This window comes from Astatotilapia calliptera, chromosome 8 (genome assembly GCF_900246225.1).
Source record: "Astatotilapia calliptera chromosome 8, fAstCal1.2, whole genome shotgun sequence".
NCBI classification, from domain to species: Eukaryota; Metazoa; Chordata; class Actinopteri; order Cichliformes; family Cichlidae; genus Astatotilapia; species Astatotilapia calliptera.
Window position 1 is genome coordinate 2,703,763 of NC_039309.1, and position 22,188 is coordinate 2,725,950.

At 43.6% G+C, this 22,188-nt stretch overlaps 1 protein-coding gene across 1 annotated transcript; it reads left to right on the top strand.

Moving 5' to 3' along the window:
- The first annotated feature begins 153 nt into the window (after positions 1-153).
- abca5 (ATP-binding cassette, sub-family A (ABC1), member 5) lies at positions 154-21,335 on the top strand. Its single transcript, XM_026177839.1, has 38 exons — positions 154-294; positions 1,366-1,535; positions 2,632-2,818; positions 2,913-3,086; positions 4,365-4,462; positions 4,590-4,816; positions 4,901-5,042; positions 5,178-5,366; positions 5,666-5,813; positions 6,509-6,686; positions 6,964-7,022; positions 7,230-7,516; positions 8,467-8,586; positions 8,673-8,811; positions 9,309-9,399; positions 9,544-9,683; positions 10,252-10,371; positions 10,476-10,677; positions 10,989-11,155; positions 11,627-11,754; positions 11,972-12,109; positions 12,192-12,305; positions 12,465-12,635; positions 12,719-12,832; positions 12,979-13,116; positions 13,251-13,319; positions 13,408-13,499; positions 13,718-13,841; positions 14,011-14,128; positions 14,222-14,313; positions 14,429-14,604; positions 14,772-14,847; positions 15,161-15,255; positions 15,421-15,540; positions 15,628-15,780; positions 16,893-16,972; positions 17,057-17,112; positions 17,204-21,335. Exons 1-38 carry the CDS (start codon positions 282-284, stop codon positions 17,342-17,344), a joined length of 5,046 nt encoding a protein of 1,681 aa, XP_026033624.1. The 5' UTR covers positions 154-281; the 3' UTR covers positions 17,345-21,335.
- The last annotated feature ends 853 nt before the right edge of the window (positions 21,336-22,188 follow it).

The following is a 22,188-nucleotide window of genomic DNA, read 5'->3' on the forward strand; positions in this document are numbered from 1 at the left end:
CAAACAAGAGATATTTGTTCGCTTCATTTATCAAACGACATGCTCTGTTTGTGAAATGAAAATAAATGCCTGCTGCTGCATTCTGATTGGCGCAGACTTGCGTCAGCATCACCGAGACCAAATCTGATTGGCCGACATCACATTTCGGGGCGTTGCATCTGACAGAAGGAAGTAGAGACGCAAGAAACCAGCTCGTTTAAGGGGGTGTTTACCTGATACTTACAAAATAAAATCTGTAATGTAATGCCGTTAAATCGCGAGCTGAGGAAGGATATGTCTTAATGTATTTCATACGTGAGTATGCTGTGCTTGTTTTTCTGGAGCGGACGTGTTTTTAGCCCGGCGTACACACGCTGGCAGCTGTAGCCTGTTAGCTCGATGCTGCTCCGTGTGCCTGTGTTGCCATTCAGCGCGTCAGATTAGAAAAATACACTCAATCAGCCGCGGTTAATTCTGTGAAGAGGCTAGCTCACTCAGCTGCCTACACCTGTCCTGTTTTCCGGTCCGGGTGAGGACGAAGCGGCGACGCTAATGTCTGTTGATTTTTTTCTTCTTCTTTAGCATATGGAAATATCAGCAGGTAGCAGGTTAGCGCCAGTTGTAGCTAACATCGGAGCGCTGTTGGCGAAAACAAGGAAAGCGGGTTTAATTTGCTTTATTAGAAACTTCTGACAGGTGTCATAGTACACCTGTATACACCGATACTGGGTCTCGGTTAGTTAACTAATATATAATACTATATATTACTGCAGCAAACTCTAAGCAGAGCGGAAAGTCCTTCAAATGAAAGTTTATTGTATGAATCAGTCAGGGAAAAAATAAATAATTTCCTATAACTATATATTTGTAACCACCAACATGATGCTCTTGTTGTCAGAAATCTTTTGTAAAAGACCCAGATAGGCAGCACTTCAGTCAGCAGTATTTGTGCAGACCAGTAACGTAACGAACACATAAACACCACGTCACTGGATTTTACATTCATAAAGAAAATCAAGAGTTAGATGGTAAAACATCCAAAATGTAAACAAAGTTTGGGAAACCTAAATCATCAGAATATGTTGCAGTTTGAACAGACATCCTTAAAGTAACTGCCTCCAGGTCACATACATGAATCCTCCCCCTGAGAATTTGTTAATATTTTTTGCAGCAGTTTGGAGTCAGAACGAGCTGAAAGTTTAATATTATTCCTTTCATCATCACAAAGCAAAGCAGCCTTTAAGATGCTAGAGGGAAATAAAGCATCAGTTAGTCTGCGGGATAACTGCAGACCTGCTGTATTGATTCACTGTCTTAAGTCCTCCTGCTCGAGTGCATAATGTCCGGGGCTTTTAATTTCTTCTCTGCCATCTATGTCCCTTGCAGCTGAGGCCAGGATTAGTGAGAGGACCTCTCGTCCGTACGTTATCCACATGAGGAATGCTGGGAGCATGCAGCCCATGTACAGAAGAGACGCTGGAGTCTGGAACCAAACGAGAAGTCTTCTCTACAAGAATCTGCTCATCAAATGGAGGACCAAGCAGCAGAGCCTGCAGGTGCAGAAACATTTTATTTAAATGTGGCTGCCATCACCAGTGTGTGAATGTGTGTGTGACTGGATATGTAAAGCGCTTTGGGGTCCTTAGGGACTAGTAAAGCGCTATATAAATACAGGCCATTTACCATAAATCCAATAAATAACTAATGTTTCCAGAGTTTCTGAAACATGCGATTTTTACCATAATCTAGCAGCCTGATGTCGAGGTGTGTTCTGGTTTCTGGGGAAGTCTCGGCTTGTGTCACTAAGTCATTGAAAAGGTCGTGTTTTTACGCCTGTGTGCTAAAAGTCGCTAAAAGTTGAAGCCACTCCATTGCTTCTTTCTGCTTTCTATTTCTGCTTTGTTAGACCATGCATTTTTTATTCGGCTTTAAGTTGCGTCTATGCATTTTTTATGTGCCTGTGTATCAGCTTTTCTTTTGACTTGGAGCTCTCTGGGACCGCCTCCATCTTCAACAGCAGTCAGGGCCGCCCTAAGCTCCGCTGTGAATAATACAGCCTGTTTATTTCACTCACAGACCCGCCGTTACCCCAAAGACTGGATTTGTTCTACATTTTTAGAATCTAGTAATCTGTTGCAGTGTTTTTGTGAGAAGTGTAGTTGTTCAACAGGAAACTTGAGCTTTAGTTGGGAGAAGAAAATGTTGACACCATATTTAGTTTGAGTTTTGTACACAGATGATGCCAAATTACCTAGAACATGCTTCACACTACATAATCATCTCTCTTCTCTGGTACTGTCTACCACAAGCCTCAAACTCTTGACATGCCCCCCTCTGAGTTCAGCCTTACAGGTTGTTTATCAATAGGAATATAATTTTTTTCTTTTTTTATCTCGCGGTTTGGTTTTGCAGTTAGAGCCGCTGCGTGCATGCAGTCATCAGTGAAAGTAATGTCTTTTCTCACTAAAATGTACCTGTAAATTCATTTCCTGTCCCACAGAGCATGAATTTTCACCAACTTTGGGTTGTAATGCTTTGGACATACACAAGAAAACATATTTAAGGGACGATGCTATATCTGATCTGACCTGGGGGATATCAGGGTTTACTGAGCAAACTATTCACATTCCTTCTGTGTCCCTGTCTGTGCAGGAATTGATCCTCCCTCTGCTCCTGTTGGGGCTCCTGATACTCATCAGCACCCTGAATCCTCATGTTTACTATGGCGGCATCAGCACGACAGAGCTGGAGAGTGACAGCCACTTCTTCAAAGGCCTCGGCTACACACCAATCAGTAACATCACCACTTACATCATGGAAGAGGTGGCTCAGAATATGCGTAAGTCTGAAAACCATCTGCGGGGTTCTGTGTCCGTTAGGTTTGTGCAGAGGGTTCGAAAAGAGCAAACCGAGCATTTTTTCCCCTCCTTCAGTTATGCAGGATCGTCTGGAGATGTTCTCCAGTGAGGAGGATCTGGAGAACGCCAGCCTCTATGAGCCCTCCAGCTACGTTGGCGTCGTGTTCATGGACAGCTCGGCCACATCTTACAAACTCCGTTTCCCGCACAACCAGCTGCCTTTACCCAGTGACTACACAGAGTCTATTGGTAAAGCCTAATTATTGAAACTATTATACTTTCTCCCGCTTTATTTTTATGGATTGGCTCAACTTTATTTTAAATGGGTACAAAGTTTCTACACTTCCCTCACAGTGACAGATCAGAAGCTCATTTGTGTTGTAGACTTGCATACATCTTCAGATGTGCTGCTAACTGCCTTTGAAAGAGTCCTTTGGTGTAAAAAAAACCTCCATAATGAATCGTTTAAAGTACTCGTGCTGGTTTAAAAGAAACAGCAGTCAGTGGGGGCATTGCACATGATCTTGGTGGTAAAATCCTTAAATGAGTTATCATTGTAGCCCTGGCAGGGCGCAGCAATGCTCTGCTGTGATTGGTACTTATTCTTTTTTGCCCTGGTGAGTGCGTCTTGCTCTTTCTCCATCTGTAGGTGCCGCCCTTCTACTGCTGGAGTTTTCTTTTTTGTTTTTTTAAGGGTTAAAGGCTGCTTACTCCTGGGCGTTGGTGACTTATTATTTTGTTTAGTGGCCAACTTCTGGGTTTTCCTTTAGTTTTGCCTCCTTTAGCTCCTTTTTTTTTTTTTAAACCCACTTTTTGTTAATCTCCCTGCTTCACCTGGACACTTAGGGGAACGTAACATGGACTAATAATTTGTTATTATGAAGATGTTGAAGGGAAAATAAGCGGGAACTATCAACACTGGATCTGGCTGTCACCCAGAACATCTGAAAGCGTTTCCTCTCCATTAATCAGACATTGAAGGGAAAGAAAAAGTCGATTTAAACCTTAAACATGCTTCAGCTTTCTGGATCCTGACTTGTAGCTCTTTTGGTATGAAGGAATATAAAAAGATGGAAGAACACATGGAGTGGAGGAAGAGATGAACAGAACTGTAAAAGAGATGATTCCCTCTTAGAGCTGATGTGTGACGTGCTGTGGTGTTGTTTTATATTTCATACAGAAATGATCAAATTTAAAACAGAAGTGTTGAAATCTTCAAACTTTTAGCCTGGACTTATATTGATTCTTACACATTTACTTTAGTTTTTTGGACTTAAAGTATATTTATTCTATTTTTACTATATTAGATTTTTAGATCATTTACTTTTGTTTAATCTTTCCTTGTATTATTTTATTGAAAAGCTAGTTTAAATGTTATTTTATTGCTGTGATGTTTCATCTTTCTAATCTACTCTATATTGATGGTCATTGTATATTATTTGTTATGATTTATATTGAATCACCTTTAACAAAGGTCCTTTACAAATACATTTTGATTGATTGCTGTCGTTGCTTCGTCTCCTGCAGCCAGCTGCTTGTCGAGCTCGGTAAACTGCAGGGCTGCAAATTACTGGTACTCCGGCTTCATTCACCTCCAGTCTCTGATCGACGCAGCCATTATTCAGGTGAGACAGGCTGAAGCTCAGCTGCTGTTGAATTTCGGACATTTGAACTGCATTTTTCACACATGGATTTTCTTTGACTACGTTACTGAAAAAAGTTTTAAACTCTTTTATCATCTTTTGTGCTCAGATGCAGACAAAACGTTCGGTGTTGAGCGAGCTCGAACTGAAGGCGGTGATGATGGGTCAGCCCGGCTCTGTGGAGGTTCAGAAGTTCCCCCACGCCCTCATCTCCATCTACCTGGTCCTGGCTTTCACGCCCTTCGTCACCTTCCTCATCGTCAACGTGGCGGCTGAGAAAGAGCATCGTCTCAAAGACACCATGACCATGATGGGGCTTTACGACACAGCCTTCTGGTGAGGAGAAACGGCTTCGGCCGCTGCACATTCGGACACTCGGACCAAAGAAACTCACGTTCATGTGTACGTGTGGTTTGACAGGTTATCATGGGGCCTCCTGTACGCTGCTCTGGTGACCACCATGTCCATCCTGATGGCCATCATCGCGACGTACACAGCGTTGTTTCCTAACAGCAACTTCCTTGTCATCTTTTTCCTCATATTCCTGTATGGAATATCATCAGTGAGTAGAGCTGGGATGGAGGGAAAGCAAAGAAATAAATGAATAACATATAGCTGTGGCTATTTGATTCCAGCCTTTGTGTTGTTAGTAGTGAACGTTCGTTCCTCTCATCCATATCCTGACTCTGTTCCACAGATCTTCTTCTCCTTCATGCTGACTCCGCTGTTTAAGAAGCCCAAGTTTGCCAGCACGGTGGGATCCATGCTGACGGTGGTGTTTGGCTGCTTGTCGCTCTTCACCGTCCTCGTGAAGGATTTCCCACAGCCGCTGGTGTGGCTTCTGTGCCTGCTGTCGCCCAGTGCCTTCTCCATCGGCATTGCACAGGTACAAACACGCTCTGGTCTCCTCTGGAGTACTTTTCTCCTTCTGGAATAAATTAAATAGCAGCTTGTTGCAGTCCTCTCTCACCTCAGTGTTGATCCTGTTTTTGTTAATTGAATTAATTTAGATCATTTTTCTATTAATTGCATCATAAGTGATATTAGGTTCTTTCTGCAGCTTGCTAGAAATGTCAATATAATCTCTGCAGTTTTCCAGCCTTCATTTTTCAGAAAGATGAAGCTTTGTGCAGTAGATGCCACCGAGGCTGATCTCAGTGCGTATTTGTCTAATATCTATTTTAGGTTGTTTACTTGGAGGCACAGGGAGACGGTGCTGTATTTTCTTCTCTGACTAACGGGCCTCATCCTTTGTACGTGCCGTTGCTGATGCTGGTTGTGGACTGCATCCTTTATCTTCTGCTGGCTACCTACCTGGACCAGGTGCTGCCTGGTAAGAGCAAAAATATTTGAACTCAGTGCGGTCAAACACTGGTTTTTGCCAGAACAAATCCAGCAGCTATTAATTTAGTAAAAGTGTGTTTTTTTGTAGTCACCTTTTTTATCTTTTACATAGTAGCAAAACAGCTGAAAATACACAGCGTTTACCCTCTATTCCCCCATGTGTCATAAGGCCCTCCTGGAATTATTTTGGTTGTAAAATTAGCCAAAAATGTAAAATTTTCAGGAACCATTTGAATTTTCTCTTTAGTTCAGGATTGGGGAACTCCAGGCCTCGAGGGCCGGTGTCCTGCAGGTTTCGGACGTGTCCTTGGTCCAACACAGCTGATTTAAATGGTTAAAATGACCTCCTCAACATGTCTTGCGCTACAGATCAGTAGAAGCTTTTGGGCATTGAGGAAAAGAACAAGCTGAGATCCCACAGCAAGTTTGAAAAGCCCTCCAGCGGTGTGCTGTGCAGCGAGTGGGAAATAAACTGTCAGATGTTTCCCTTTTCACCCACTGAGTGTGTGCAGCACTGCTCTGCAGATCCATCTGTACTTCAATTAGCGTTACACCACATTGATCGTGCTGCTTTAATTGACTGCAGCATTAAATCGCCCCACTGCTGGTCGAAGCTGATTGGGTTAGCAGTTCTGTTTGTTTTGTGTTTTCATTTTGTTTTCATGATGATTTTCTGATACGCAGGTGAGTTTGGAATGCGGAGGTCCTTGGTTTACTTCCTGAAGCCGTCCTATTGGTCCAAACACAGAAAGCGCTATGTTGAGGTGAGCTCGGTGTACGACACTGAGCTGAACGGCGCTCCTGGTGGGGACGAGTCTATCGAGCCGGTTTCTCCCGAGTTCAGAGGGAAAGAAGCCATCCGGTAAAAGCCTGAACTTACCAATATTTCATTTTATTCTTATGTCAGGGCTCACAGAGTACCTTTACTAAAAGTATGGATTCAGAGGACTGAGAGATGGAGGCCCTGAGAGCTTCGGGTAGATCAGCGTTAGGCTCAGCTGTAGCATCAGCTGAGGAGAGCCTGGAGGTCCAGCCTGTAACCTGAGAGCTGCTCTTCAACTGACTCTGCTGCTGTGTTTACGCTTCTCTCCTTTCAGTTTCACTGTTTCTTCATTGCTCGCTCGTTTTGTTTCCAACAGCATCAATAACATCCGCAAAGTGTACAAAGAAAAGGACAACGTGGTGGAGGCTCTGAGGGGTGAGTGCTTTTCTATGATTATACATGTTGTTCAAGGTTACAGCATGAGTCATGTGAAGGTGCTGTATAATGTGGGCTAAAGATCCAACCGCAGCAATAAGCAGAAAGCCTGATTTACATGGTTAGATTAGATATTTTTCCACATTCCTACAATGGACTGAAATAACATCCCGTATCTCCTCCTGTTTCTTTACCTCTCCTTCTCAGGTTTGACCTTTGACATCTATGAGGGACAGATTACAGCTCTGCTGGGACACAGCGGGGCTGGAAAGTCCACCCTCATGAACATCCTGTGTGGGATCTGCCCGCCGACGAACGGCACGGCCACCATCTACGGCTCGCCTGTGGCAGAGATTGCCGACGCGTCCGAAATGAAGCAGCTGGTGGGAATCTGCCCTCAGTTCAACATCATCTTTGATGTGCTCACGGTGGAGGAGCACCTGAGGATATTTGCTGCCATCAAAGGGATCCCACGAGCAGACATCGACGCCGAGGTAAATGTGACAATCGAAATGTTCCCGCAGTGCAAAGTCTGAAACATTCTGACATTTATCAAAGTTAAAACATACATTTGAAACATGACATCAAACCTACCGGTGACAACCTTCGACACCAGGGTTGATCGACGTTAAAAGGTGATTTGTAGTTCTTATAAACCAAATGTGCTTAAACTCGACGGCAAGAAGAAACTTGAACAGTGGCTGCGAATCTTGAGAAGAAATCTCTTTTCATCTTTAGCTGATGAAACCTATCACCACAGAGCTAATAACCCACAGAAACCAGGAAACTATCAGCCAATCACGTTGCTGCACTGGCATATGCACAAACACACAGTAGTTTCATTTCCTATAATTTCAGGGTGTGTGGTAGCAAACGTCTTCTTATCATCCTAATCTGTGGTTTCCACAGCAAAGCTGTAGGTAGATTAGAAATGTTCTTTGCTAATCATCAGACTGACATTTGTTCAGTGCTCTGGGGGGTTAGACTGAAGACCCCGAGATTAATTAATGAAGCGCCGATGTAGTTGAAGTATAAGTTAGAAGTATGTATAAGAAAAAGCGCTCTTTGTGAACAAATTTGCCACATTTTGGTGATTCTATTCATACAGTTTAATATATCCAGTAAGTGATGATGCTTTAAATTAGATGGGAACATCAAATTTATTGTAAAGATGACTGCAGAGTTGTGAGACTTGCTTCTAGAAGGTCTTTAAATCCACTGTTTAAAAAGTAAAAATGACACACGGATGGGGTCTGCGTCTATTTTCCTTAAGATTTAGATTTCATAGAAAGTTGTGGAAGGTGGCTAAACTCCAGAGCATGTTGGTGTCATAGTTTTCATGTATGTGCATTAGTGCTTTCAGCAGGAGAATATGTGACATTCTTGAGGTTGTTTAAAAAGCTGTGCTTGTTGAGCCTTAGTGTGATGTTTCCTTCTCTGACAGGTCACAAAGGTGCTGAAGGACCTGGACCTGGAGAAGATCATGACGGCTCAGGCCAAGAATCTGAGCGGAGGCCAGAAGAGGAAACTGTCTGTGGGCATCGCCATCCTAGGAGATCCAAAGGTACCTGTGCGCAATCTTACTTCAATTTTTCGAATCCAGACACCAGTCCTTCTTGGATAACGTGAGTTTGTGGTTGTTTCTGTCAGATCCTGCTCTTAGACGAGCCCACGGCCGGCATGGACCCCTACTCCAGGCACCAGGTGTGGTCTCTGCTGAAGAGTCGCCGGGCCGGCAGAGTCACTGTGCTCAGCACGCACTACATGGACGAGGCAGACATCCTTGCTGGTACGAATGCTCCTTGTTGTGTAAGATACACAAACCCACACTTTGGACTGGAAATATAGACCAGAAATTGTGCTTTATTCTTATCCTGGATGATGGTATCTCAGGATCTTCTAGCTTGATCAATATTTTAATCAGGAGCTGGTGTTGCAGAAAATTTTCCGCCTTTCTTGATGATGTTTAAAATAAAACCGTTTGACCGGATGAACAGTTTTCACTCAGGTTTGTTGTGTATGCATATTTTAAAGTATGCTGCTGACATATGCTCCAGCTTGGTGATGTTATTCATCATGAGGTCAGCGCTGAGTTGCCTTCCTTGCTGCAGGAGAATTTCAAGAGTGAGATTCAAGGTGCAGAGGCGAGCAGAAAACACCAGCACAGCTTTATGTAACCGAGCAGCAGCTCCAGTTTTATACTCGACCCATATGAGAACAAAGGTTTATCTCCGCGCGAGTTGAAAACATGTCTGATTTATTTTTTTTGAATGTTTGTTTCTGCAGATCGCAAAGCTGTGATCTCTCAAGGTCAGCTGAAGTGTGTTGGCTCCTCTCTGTATCTCAAGATCAAGTGCGGTGTGGGCTATCATCTAAGGCAAGGACCCCTTCATTGACTCTTACAAGAACCCAAAAGGAATAATTAATTCGATTGTTTTTGTTATTGCTGAGTTTAGAACGTGTATTAACCACGGGCGTCTTTATCGAACTAGATTTAGATGTTTTTCTTCATCCTTTGCAGAATGTCTATCAGCGAGGCATGTGACGCAGAGAAGATCACGTCTTTGGTTAAGCAGCACGTTCCCAAAGCCAAGTTATCCCGACAGCACGAGGCGGAGCTGACCTTCACTCTGCCCTTCGAGAGCATGGACACGTTCCCAGGTTCGATTCACAGGAACGTCCGTCGGTCACATTTAAAAAAAAATCATGACACGAGTCGACCATACAGAGGTTTCCTTTGTGCGTGTTTGTTTTTTGAGCATTAAATTGTACTGATTATATTTTTAGTTTACAGTCGGGTCACGTTTTTGCACATTTATCCTGACCTGATTCTCTGATAGCTGCCTGCTTTCTGTAGCAACACGCATGCAGCTGTGCACACACATGTACTCCTAAATGTGCCCATCAGCAGTTTTTGGTTTACCTGCCTTGCTTTGACATTGTGCATTGTATAAAAATGTTTTTAAAAATCATAACTCCGAAGCAATCGACTGCAAATAAAGCAATTTCTTGAACCTCTGAATCTGCACTGGGGCAGAGCAGAGTGATACTGGAGCAGTTGTTCCTGCTCAAAGGGGAAAGTTTACTTACTCCTGGCCTTCATGGTTTCTTTAATATCCTTTAAAAATATCCAGACAGTATTTTAAAAATAGAGTATGACTCAGTCATGATTCAGCTTTGACTGTGAGCCACGCAGCGCGCTGAGCGGTCCTGAATTCATCTTTCGTAGGCCTGTTCTCGGAGCTCGACTCTCAACCCAGACTGGGAATAGTCAACTATGGTGTTTCCATGACAACGCTGGAAGATGTTTTTCTACGTTTGGAGGCAGAGGCTGAAGTGGATCAGGCTGGTGAGTGTGTCGCCAAACTGAAGATTGCTGCTGATTTCAGTTTTTCGAATGGAAAAAGTCTGCAGGAGCTCTGGTGTTGAGTAAAAGTCGTTTCATGTCTTCAGACTACAGCGTGTTTAATCGAGAGCAGGCGGACGACGAGTGCGACACCGCCTCCCTGGACGACACGGACCAGAGGCTGCTCACGTTCTCCGACACAAAGTCGGACGTTGTGACGGGTCACGCCCTGTGGCGGCAGCAGTTCAGCACCGTGGCGTGGCTGCACATGCTCAACATGCGCCGGGAGAGGAAGGCCTTCATTTACACGTGAGTGTTCTCCTTATTTTACTTTATTAGCCAATTTCTTTATTTTGAAGATATCATGGGTAATCCGGGCTTCTTATTTATTACCTTAATACAATACATGTTGTTTGTTTTTGTTGTTTGTATGTTAATCTGTCATATGATGGACACACATGCTCCATCTGCTCCTGTAGCTTAGAGTTAAAGAACTGAATGACATCCATAGTTTTCTGCCTCTTTGTCCAGTCACAGAAATAGGGATGTGTTTTGAGGCTTTATTCCTCCCATTTATCGAGACTTTCCTGACTCTAACCTCCCCCTTCCTCCTCTTCCAGTCTGGCCTTGTTCCTGGTGTTTGTGGCTGCAGTCCTGGTTTTGTCGCTGGCCACAGGAAACATCCAGATTCACTCCTCAGACCGCCAATTTCTGCCAATTTACCTCCTGAGGAGGAACCAGGCGCCCCAGAGATACGCCACAAGCCTCCTGGTTCAGAACTCAACTGGTGAGTGTCACAGATACAAACACGGCAGCCTGACGGTTTCTGTGTAACTGAGTTAAAAGGCTTGTTTCACTTTCAGTGGGTTTTTTCCCTGAATAAGACTCGAGATCTCAGCTCTATCACAAAGCACAACATGATGTAAACACTGTGATGAAGCATCGCACTTCTGCACGAGTGTGAAATATCCCACTAACCATAATCATTACAATATGTCCCGTGGGTGTAATTTAACCGACCTCCTTGATGTTGATTTAAATTGTTTTTATTGACACGTATGAGCTTCTACATGATGCAGTTTTATAGTTGCAAGCTGATTAAGCTTCCTCTGAGGGGTGTCTGGGCTCATGCTGAGTGGCAACAAACTCAGATTATGTCGAAGGAGGTCTGCCCATCTCTGCTTGGACCGCTGCCCCTGTGACGCAGCAGAAAATGGTTGTATGGATGATTTTAGCCGTGCCTTTTTCGTACCTACAGGCTCTGATATTTCCGATTTCATCCACAACATCGAGTCTCAGGACATCAAAGTGGAAATGATGAAGCAGAGCGACTACATGGCGGCGGCTCCCCACAGCGCTGCCATCAACGTAACAAGATCCAGCAAGGTCACTTTAATATTGCATAGATTGAATTTAATTACTGATATCAGATTAGATGAAACTGGAGCACCTCCACCTACATTTAATGTGTCACGGTGCTCGTGTTGCAGCCAAAGTGCTCTTTGTTTGAGGGCTGCTGGCTCCTCTAACTGAGAGCTTTCTGTTTAGATGGAGTGCTGAGTTCATGATGCTGTTGACACTTTGTTTCATGTGTTGTTAACAGGGTTTCAGATACAGCGTTGCATTTAACAGCACGACTGTTCACTCCCTGCCCATGACCGTCAATATACTGAGCAATGCTCTCCTAAGAGGTCTGAATGGGACCGGGCAGATCCGAACGTGGACCAAACCCTTTGAATATGTGAGTGCCTTTGACAAATATAGAGTCAGATAACAGAGGTCGTTTCCAAGACACTAAACTTTCCCTTTGTGATGCCCATCAGCAAATCCCTGATGCTACATCCTACGCGCTGGTGTACATAGAGGCGATCATACTGGGAATGCTGGCAGCTGGAATGCCGGCATATTTTGCAATGGACCACACTCGAGACCGAGAGGTAACCAGTTAGTCACAGAGATAAAAACAGATTCATCTTTTCAACAAAAGATTTAGAGGGAAAAAGAAACGTTGTCTGGTACAGTGAGAACATCGGGCCACACAGTCACATTTCTCGTCACTTCTGTGTTTTATTTTGGGGGTTTTGTCCCCTTTGCAGATAAAGTGTCGCTCAACTCTGCGCATCTCTGGTCTCGTACCGTCAGCGTACTGGTGCGGTCAGGCAGCGGTGGACATCCCGTTCTATTACCTCATCCTGTCCTTCATGTCCATCATCCTTTTCTCCTTCCACACCGGAAACCTGCTCAACTCCAGCAACCTCTCTGCGGTGGTGCGTCCAGCTGCTTAAAGACTTTATTCCTCTGTAATACAACACATACGTGACTTCATCTCATGGCTTCTGCCCCGCCTTAGGTTCTCTGCACCGTTGGCTTCAGCCCAGCCATGATTCTCTTCACTTATGTGTCGTCTTTCGGCTTCGCCCGAGTCCAAAGCAACAGGGATTTTTTCTCTGTCATCTCCATGATGGTGAGACTCAAACATGTGATCCTGAACAAGCCTGCTGCTGCTGTTTTTTCTTCTTCTTCTTTCTTCTTCTTTTCTTTGTTCTTCACATGACAACAAAAATGCTTTAGATTGAAACCTTTATTAAAAATAAATTGCTTGTACCTCAGGTGTGCGTCGTGTCAGCCTCGGTGGTTCAGTTGTCCTTCGTAAACAACAATCCAGCTTTGACAAGAACCCTGCACAACGTCTTGTGTTTGTTCAACCCGCTGTACCCTCTCATGGGCTGTCTCAACTGCATCACCAAGGTAGGAGCTCAGGGCAACAGCTGCTTTCTCTGTCAAGCATACAGCTGTGTTTTTCAAATAAATACACGATCATATATCATTGGGGCTGAGGCCGTTATTGGAGTCATGTTTGAGAGCATTTCTCCATTTCTCAGGCCACCTTCCTCCCGACTGTCTACGAGGAGAACTTCCTGTGGAAGAACCTGCTCATTTCAGTTTTAGCTGTATGTATCATATTTCATAACGTGGGGGAAAAATGTGATAAACAAATGTCAGAACTGTATTTAACTGTAACTGTGTGTCTGTGCTCAGCCTTATCTCCAGTGCATCGTTCTGCTTTTCCTGCTTCGCTGGCTGGAGATCCATTCTGGAGGAAGGACGATGAAAAATGATCAGCTCTGCAGGTGATGATCGCTTTCATAACTCTGATTACAGGAACCTCTGGTTTATTTATACTGAGGTTTATTGTTTTGATAAAGGTAGAAAAGTTTGTGAGGCTTTTGGAGTTACCCAGATCCCTGAACAAAATGTGGTCGCAACCGTTTTACTGCAGTAAAAACATATAGGTTTTGATGCCTACATTAAATGCAGCAGACCTAATTTTCTTTTAAAATGTTCACAGGATCTCATCCCAGTCCAAGGCCAAGGTGGAGAGGAACCTAGAAGAAGGCCAGAATGAAGACGAAGATGTCCAGATGGAAAGGGCCAGAGTCAAAGAGGCCCTCAGCTGTCAGTCCTGTGAAGAGGTAAATGTTTACAATACATAAATTAAGAATGCTGTTGAAGTCCCTGGTCCCTGTTGAAGAGTCAAGGTGTAATAAAGATTAATTTAGCCAGGCATCTTTAGTGTTTTGTTTCTCGTCGGTGATCTGAAGGCATTTTGCTCCTTTTTCTGTCTTTTCTGTGTCTGTTTAGAAACCGGTCGTGGTTGTGAGTAACCTGAAGAAGCAGTACAAGGGCAGGAGAGAAGGATTTTCTCTAAGCAAGAAGAGGAAGCTGGCCACAAAGAACGTCTCTTTCTGTGTCCGTAAAGGTACGCTTAGTCTTGCTGCTTTTTCTTATGCTGCGTGGTTCCCAACCGGCCGACTTCACCCACAGTCTGAATCCTACCCTGCTGTTTCCTCAGGTGAAGTTCTTGGACTGTTGGGCCCCAACGGAGCAGGAAAGAGCACCATCATGCACATGTTGGCAGGTGACACTGACCCCACTGCAGGCCAGGTACAGTAGGATGATACTGAAGCATTCCTCGGTCTGTTTATTTAATCATTTCAGTCATGTTACTCATGTGTTTAAACCAAGAAAACACTCTGAATCTTTGCTCGTCTTGGTCCAGGTGCTGCTGGGAGACTACAGCACTGAGTTTCGCTCAGTGGACAATCCTCTGGAGCACGTGGGCTACTGTCCACAGGTGAACCCTCTGTGGCCTCGGGTCACTCTGCAGGAGCATCTGGAGATCTACGCCGCCATTAAAGGCCTGAAAGGAGAGGACGTGCCGGGGATCATCAAACGGTAAAGTCTCGGTCTCATCCTCAGTACCGGTTTCCCCCTGACGTTTGACCACAGTGATTTCTATTTTTAACAGTCAGACAGTCAAAGATGATGTAGATCTTTAAATCTTTTCGAGAGAGAGAGTGTAAAGCTAATAACGGTTGTTGTGTGTCTGCCGTTGCTGTCAGTGTGGTGAATGCTCTGGAGCTGAAGGACCACTTACACAAACAAGCCAAGACTCTGTCTGCAGGACTCAAGCGGAAGGTGAGGAGACCCTCGGCTTGCCTATTAGTCTGCTCGATTATAATGTTAATGCTGTGTTTATCCTGCCTGATAATAAAGTATTTATCAGAAACCTGTTGGCGTTAACAGCAAAATCGACGTTTTACTCCTAACGAGTCAGAATATTTTAGCTTTTTAAGTTTCATTTTATTTTTCGCGGCAGTGACGTTTAAACGTCTCACTTCAAATGTAAAAGCCTTAAATGTATGTTCTGTCATGAAACACATGAGGTACTTCGAATCTTTTCTGTTATAGTTTTACAGTATTTGTATGATATTATTGTGTTTGTCTGCAGTTGTGCTTTGCCTTGAGCATGATCGGGAATCCTCAGATCGTCTTACTGGATGAGCCTTCCTCAGGGATGGATCCAAAGTCCAAACAGCGCATGTGGTGAGACGATGTTTTCCTTACAGAAGCATTTTTCTGCCCTTTTCTTGTTTCAAATGTGAAGCGCTGAAGTTCTCTCAAATAAATGTTTCTTTTCTTTCACTGCCAAATAATGTGTTTAATTTCATAAGCAATGCTACCGTTAAAAGAAGCGTTTCCTTCGTGTAGGAGGGCCATGCGAGCCGCTTTTAAGAACCGTCAGCGCGGAGCCATCCTGACCACTCACTACATGGAGGAAGCCGAGGCTGTGTGCGACCGCGTCGCCATCATGGTTTCTGGGCAGCTGAGGTTCGCTCCACAGTTGCTTTCTTGATAATTTCTCAAACTTCCGAGTCTCGGCATAATGCCTCTTAATGCTTGGTCTCTTTACTGCAGATGTATCGGTTCCATCCAACATTTAAAAGGAAAATATGGCCGCGGTTACAGTTTGGAGGTGAAACTTAGAGAAGAGCTGACGGGGCTCCAGCAGGTGGCGCTGTTGCATAAGGAGATCCTACGAATATTCCCTCACGCCGCTCGGCAGGAGAGGTGAGCCCTGACCTGTCTGTGTCTGTGTGCAGTTCAGGGATGTCAGACTCGTTTTACAGCCCATTTTGATCTTAAGTGAGTTGGATTGGTAAAAATCCTTTTTTCTGTCACATTTAATCCTTGTGCAGTTTCAAGTGTGTCTCAGTGTTTCTGCATGATAAAGAAATGCTGCTGTAGTTAATGAAAGACATCTGTGTGGCCACAATAGAAAAGCATAAATATCTCCAGAGAAGAAAAAAGCTGCAACTTTTCAGTCATTTAACTCTTCATTACTTGAATGGATGGACTTTGGTGCAGTATGAATGAAAGTGGGAAAGGTGTTTATCAGTAGGACAAGCTGTAAAATTCTTTAAAAGGCAGTCCAAAATGTATATCCTCCTATTTTTGATCATAAAGCCAGCGAGCACCGATGGCGGTGAAGAGAGCGGTCACATAACTCCACAGCAGCTAGTCCAGCTGTGAAACCTTCAGTGTTTTCTTCCTGTAGATGGCTTCAGTTGATTAACACCTGTCTTTCTTCCACTTCAGCTACACAGTGATGGACACTTAATGAGTGCCAACAGCACACTGTAAAGGAAAGCAGTGAACCTTATAAAAATGAGAAAGCAAAAATCAAATCCAGAGTAAGAATTTTGTCCTGACTGAAAGACAGAATCGTGCTTGTGATTAAAATATGATTAATGGAACGACCCAGTTTCAGCTGTTCACAAAAACCGTGTCAAACGTTAGAATGAACCGTGGAAGTCGAGCTTTAAGAAGTTAAACACTTCGTAAAGTAAAATAAAATTAACTTTTCCCTTAAAATAACAGTTGGGAGTAGATATCCTGTGCTCAACGTGTGGGTGTTCGAGGTTGTTTTTGGGGTAGAAGTAAATAAAAAGCTTAAATAAAAATGTTAGAAATCAATAAATGAGGCAAAACATGAGCTTTTATATGTATTTTTGTAGCTTATTATACCACTGATTAGATTCAGAGTCAAAACTAAAAGTCAACTAAGAGCGAAAAAAGAGAGGAGGAAGCATTATGGAAAATAGAGCTGTGGAAACACAGACGCGTGCTACTGCTCTGTGTGTCCCAGTTTAATTCTGTATGTATGTGTGCTGTTTTTCCAGCTTTGCTACGCTGATGGTTTACAAGATCCCCATGGAGGACGTCCAATCGCTGGCCAAGTCTTTCTCCCAGTTAGAGAGCGGTGAGTGAGTGCTGACCCGTCGTTTCTCCTCCACAGCTCTGCTCTCTCTCCCGTGTACTTAATCTTCTTTCCTTGTGTCGTCAGCCAAGCAAACCTTCAACTTTGAAGAGTACAACTTCTCCCAGTCCACCTTAGAGCAGGTAGGCTTACATGTCAGGCGGTCAGTTTGTACTTCCACTGGACCTCTGGATTCTTCACTCCAAGCTTTCCTTGTTTCCTTTTGTCCTGCAGGTGTTTATGGAGTTTGCCAAGGAGCAGGAGAACGAGGAGGACGAGGTGGGCTCCCTCAGCACAACTTTCCAGTGGCAGCGGCTGCGCCAGGACGGCTCCGTCTCGGTCAACCACACAGACAGCATCGTGCACCAGCTCTGAACTCCACCCGAGAGGGAGCTGCCCGGTAACTGACCAGAAACCCGAAACTGCCAGGCTTCAGCGCCTGAGGGCTCACGCCAGCACTGCCCCACAAACTGCACGCCCACCGCCTTTAAAATGATCGTCAGACCTGTGTGGGTGGAGGGGGCGGGCCTTGCATACACTGGGATTGACTGTGTGTTTGGGCTGTTGTGGCCTCTTCCTGTGGGAGCGCATGTGTGTGTTGCTGTCGTCCATCGGTGCTTTCTGATTCGCACTGACCGAGGGGCCTGCAGTCTTTCTCAGCACGCTGATGCCACACTTACTCCTCTTTCTAATGTTTTTTATCTTCACAGGGAGTCCGTTAAATGACAAAAAAAAAATTATATATATATATATAAGCTTTGTGATCCTTTCCGTCCGTCCTCCTGAGCAGGAGTGTTACTGTAAATGTGTTTTCTCGTCTCTTTGGGTGTGGTTTTTTTTTTTTTTTTTTGTTTACTACCGTCCATAATCGTAATGGTACCAAAGCAGCACATCTCTGAACCACACCTCCTCACGTATTGGCACTGACGAGTATCTTTGGTTTATTAGTGTTGGTAGCACGTGCAGAAATCGCTCTGTCGTTGATGTGAGCCTGTGAAGTGAACGCCTATCTACTAACATGCCTAAAGAGACATGGTACAGCTCTTTAAACCTTTAAAAAAACCAACAAAAAAATAAACTAACACCGTGTTTGCTTTTTATTCTTCTGAGGCTGAAGAAAAAAGTCCCTTCCCCTCATCTTACAGCAGCATCCTCATCTTAACGCCCCGACCTTGGTTCTCCATAGTGTTTCAGCATGCACGCTCACAAAGAGGAGGCTGGTTATTTTCAGAAGTGGTAGCTGGATTCTTTGGGGCGAGCGATGAGCGTCGCCCGGCAGCAGGATGCAGGAATATAGTGTAGAATATGCACACCAGTACATGTAGCACTCCGCCCTCATCTCATGGCACTAGAGAGACGAACGACCTCCGAGGTGGCGCTAGACGTTGGATCCAGGCGGGGCTCGTTTAGGCGTTCTTTTCGTAACAGATGTTGAATGTACGCTTGGCCTCCGGTGAGAGGAGGGTTCGTAACTCAGTGACCACTCCGTGGAGCTCCTGACAGCACTCGTGTTTCACGTTGGTGCCACTTTGGATCATGCAGCTGTGTTTTGTTAACTCTGTCTAGCTTATTTGATGTGTGTATATTGTGCTGTTTATAGTGTTTGTGCGTGTATTCTAGCACAGGGGTGTCAAACTCATTTTAGATTCTGGGTCCAGTTTTTCTTGATGCTGTTCCTTACAAACGTGTAAAGAAAGCAGATTTTTGCCTTTTTATTTGGTATGAAGAAGTTTAAACTCTTAAAGAAATCAGTCTGTAAAATAAGAAAGTACCAGCTGATCATTGCCTGGACTTTGATCTGTAATGAAAACAGAAACTTTTAGTTAATTCCCAGAATTTTACTTTTTCTTCTTTTTGCACAGTGGAAAAAATGCACATTTTCCCAGGATTCCTCCTGGATCAGAATGGGATTTTTAGGTGGTGACGATGCATGTAAGCACAATTACTCCACATACACTAAAGGCAATAAGAAGTCTATGCTATCTTACTTAACAAATCTCTCTTTCCTTGTTATTTCAGTCATTTCATGAAAAGAGGGGAGGGATTTAAAATATGTTCTTTTTTTTTTAGGGAAAGTGGTGCCAAATTGTTTTATATTTAGGAAAAACCCTCCTTACTTTATAGGCACAGTTTAGTTTGGAGGGGCAGAACTAGCTTTAGGAAGAAGGCGGTAAAGTGACCTCTGGCTCAGAGGAACTGGACGAGTCAGACTCTACTTTCTTAAGCAAAAAACGCAGTCCAAGCTGTAAAGCTTCTTTTAATCTTCACATTATGTTTGACACCTCTGATCTAGTAGATTTGTACTAGGGAGTAACATTGTTGGTGCACTACCTATCAGCAAACCGACAAATTGTAATTCTTTCATGACATTCAGGTGTGAGGATTGTGGCTTAAAGGGAATTTAAGACACTTTTTACGATGTTTGTTTTATTTCTTTAGTGATCATAAATGCAGTCAGGAGGGAGATTTTTCTGCAGATCATGAGTACATGTATTTTTATTTAATTTGAGAGCGTTGCAGAATGATGTGCCGGCACAGGGGTGGATCAGATATCTGGAACAGAAGTGTTGTGCAGCAACATCACAAACTCAGTCCTCACAGTTGGATTATCTGAGCTCACAGAGGATGTGTGGGTGTGTTTGTGTGTTGCTGGCGTGTTGGTGTGGTCCAACTCTGTAGCACAGAGTTATTACCTTTTCTTGGATTTCTTCTAATTTTCAGAAAACAGCCAGCAACATTTATTCCAGCATTTATTCTATTTCCTTTCCTGAGCCCGGTCGTGTGTGTGACTCTGTTTTTGAGGTGTCAGGGATAAGTTACATTTATGTGTTTATGCAGTAGCTGCCATTCATCTGTAAGGCGCTTTTTACTGGAGGTGAGTAGGAGCTCAGTGTCAGAGCTGTGTTTGTAAAGATGTATTACATACAAGAAACATTGAAATATACCTTTGGTGGAGGAAATGAGTGGGATTTCTGCTATTATGTCCTTATTAAATGTGAAAACTGAAGCCCTGTGGGTATGTTTGTGCACACATGTAGCCTTTAGTCCGCAGACTGAGTAGAAACACTGGCTCTGCTTTAAGTTAAATGTGTGTGCTGAGTATCGACAGGTGGGCCTCTCTGGACTGTCCCATATACACTATTGTATAGAAACTCATTTTATATTCATTTTCCCAAGTGCAATGAAGAGTTTGTTTGCATGTGTGTGTTGTGTCTCAGTAACATGTAGCCATCCAGAAACATCTGCTCTCTTTTCACTCCGAGCCCTGCCTCCAGACCGCAGAGCATTTAGTTCAAAACGTTTCGCGTGACGAAAACCAAAATGCTCTCCGGCGGAGCGTTTAGACGACTGGCATCGACATTGGGGCAGGTTTTATTTTATTTTCCTGGTGGTGGTAAAATTGCACTATTTCTGGGAAATTTTATAACCTTTCTTTATATTATGCAATCTTTGTAAGATTATTTGTGCACTGACTTTATTTTTTAAAAGACTGTGGTTTAGCTGTGTGCCGTATTTTCCTCCTATCGCGCCCCTTTGAATGGACACTCGTCCCTCTATGGTCTCTACTCGACCTTTTCATGATTAAATGTTACTGTATAATATTTCTTGGCCTTTTGTTTGTTTTTGGTTTATTTGTAACAGACCATCCAGCCAGAGACAGTTTGGTGGATTGTGGAGATTTTTAGAGCGATGCACCAAAGGCAGACAGTGCGGAGAACTGTGCACGTGTCGAGCAGCTCCTCATTTCTTCATATTTCGCAAACATGTGGAAATATAGTGTACGAGGCAAAAAGAGTTTATACAAGTATAATTAGCTAGAAAATTAATGTGTCACCAGATTTATTCTTTTACAGTCTGAACTCTGAGGCAGCTTTCTGTTGTTTCTTTCTGGAATAATTCTCCAAACTTTAAAGGACATGTGTCTCCTTGGAAGCACAATATAAAGAAATGAGGGTTGGCTCAAGACTTTTGCACATCAGTTTATTTCATAGCAAAAGATCACACACTTGCAACAAAGTTTATAAACTCAGGAGTTCAATTATTCTCTTTTTTTTTTTTTTAGCTATGCACCTGAGTTGGTTTCTTTCACAGCGTCACCAAACAGCAGGTAGCACTGAATCCTGACTGTATCTAAAAGATGGAAGTCGTACCCATGATGTCACTCGCTGTTTTTGGACTCTGCATTTTGAAGCCTAAATATTACTGATTTGGCTGCCACTGAATTAGGGTTCTTGGAGAAGTTATCATATTTAAGTGGTGTGTTAAATTAGCAGCCAGCGGTGGTGTTAATGTACAGACACAGTTACCTGGTGGTTTATTAGCAACAGACTAATAAAATACTATGAATTTCAGTCACCAAAACAGATTAATGAGCTTCTTTTGTGGTTATTATTTGTCTGATAATTCCATTAAAATGCTCCAGAAGGGACCAGCACCACATTTCAGTGAGGTGATGAATAGCAGACAGATGTGTCCTGTCACAGGCAGCTATAGCATAACACTGTCAGACCAGCCATGTCCCCAACTTTGAGTCTCACCATTATCCAGATCAGCACAGGCTGTCTCGCTCCCACCTTCAACACACAGCAGTCTTACCAGAGCAAAGTGGTCCACTGAGGATGCCACAGAACACCAGAGGAGCTCTGAGAGGATGCTTTTTACTGACTATACAGCACTATCATCCTGGACATCCCATCATCACATTTGCCTGTGATACAACGACTGACTCTGCCTACAGAGATTTTGAGATTGGAAAACAAAGGAGCAGCGGTGCAGACCTGGCCCCCTCTGCATCAGTGGTGCCAACCTTCAAATTCCTTGGTACCTTCATCTCCCTCAGCACGGCCAAACGTGTTTTCTGGCAAACGCTACAGACCACTGAGACCAAGAACAGAACACCAGCACCACAGTGACCCTCAAGACGCACCCAGGGACTCTGATCACAACCAAGACCAATATTCTAATTACTGAAACAAAAACCACTGTGAAACACATCATCAGTAATGCTCCTTCGCCTAGCATGATTGCATCTTACATCATTACCTTTATCTATTAGTTCACGCCCATTCATCTTAGAGATGTCACCTAAAGGAACAGTAAAGTATTTTTGTGCAGATATATTAATACTTTTAAACTAAGATTAATTGTGAAATTAATCTGGAATAGAAAAGTTATCCTGTTTAGAACTCGATTATATTACTTATTTAAAATTACAATAA

Coding starts and splice junctions, on each gene's coding strand:
- abca5 (XM_026177839.1), top strand. Junction 15,781..16,892: donor CACGCCGCTCGGCAGGAGAG/GTGAGCCCTGAC, acceptor CTGTTTTTCCAG/CTTTGCTACGCTGATGGTTT. Junction 16,973..17,056: donor TTTCTCCCAGTTAGAGAGCG/GTGAGTGAGTGC, acceptor TTGTGTCGTCAG/CCAAGCAAACCTTCAACTTT.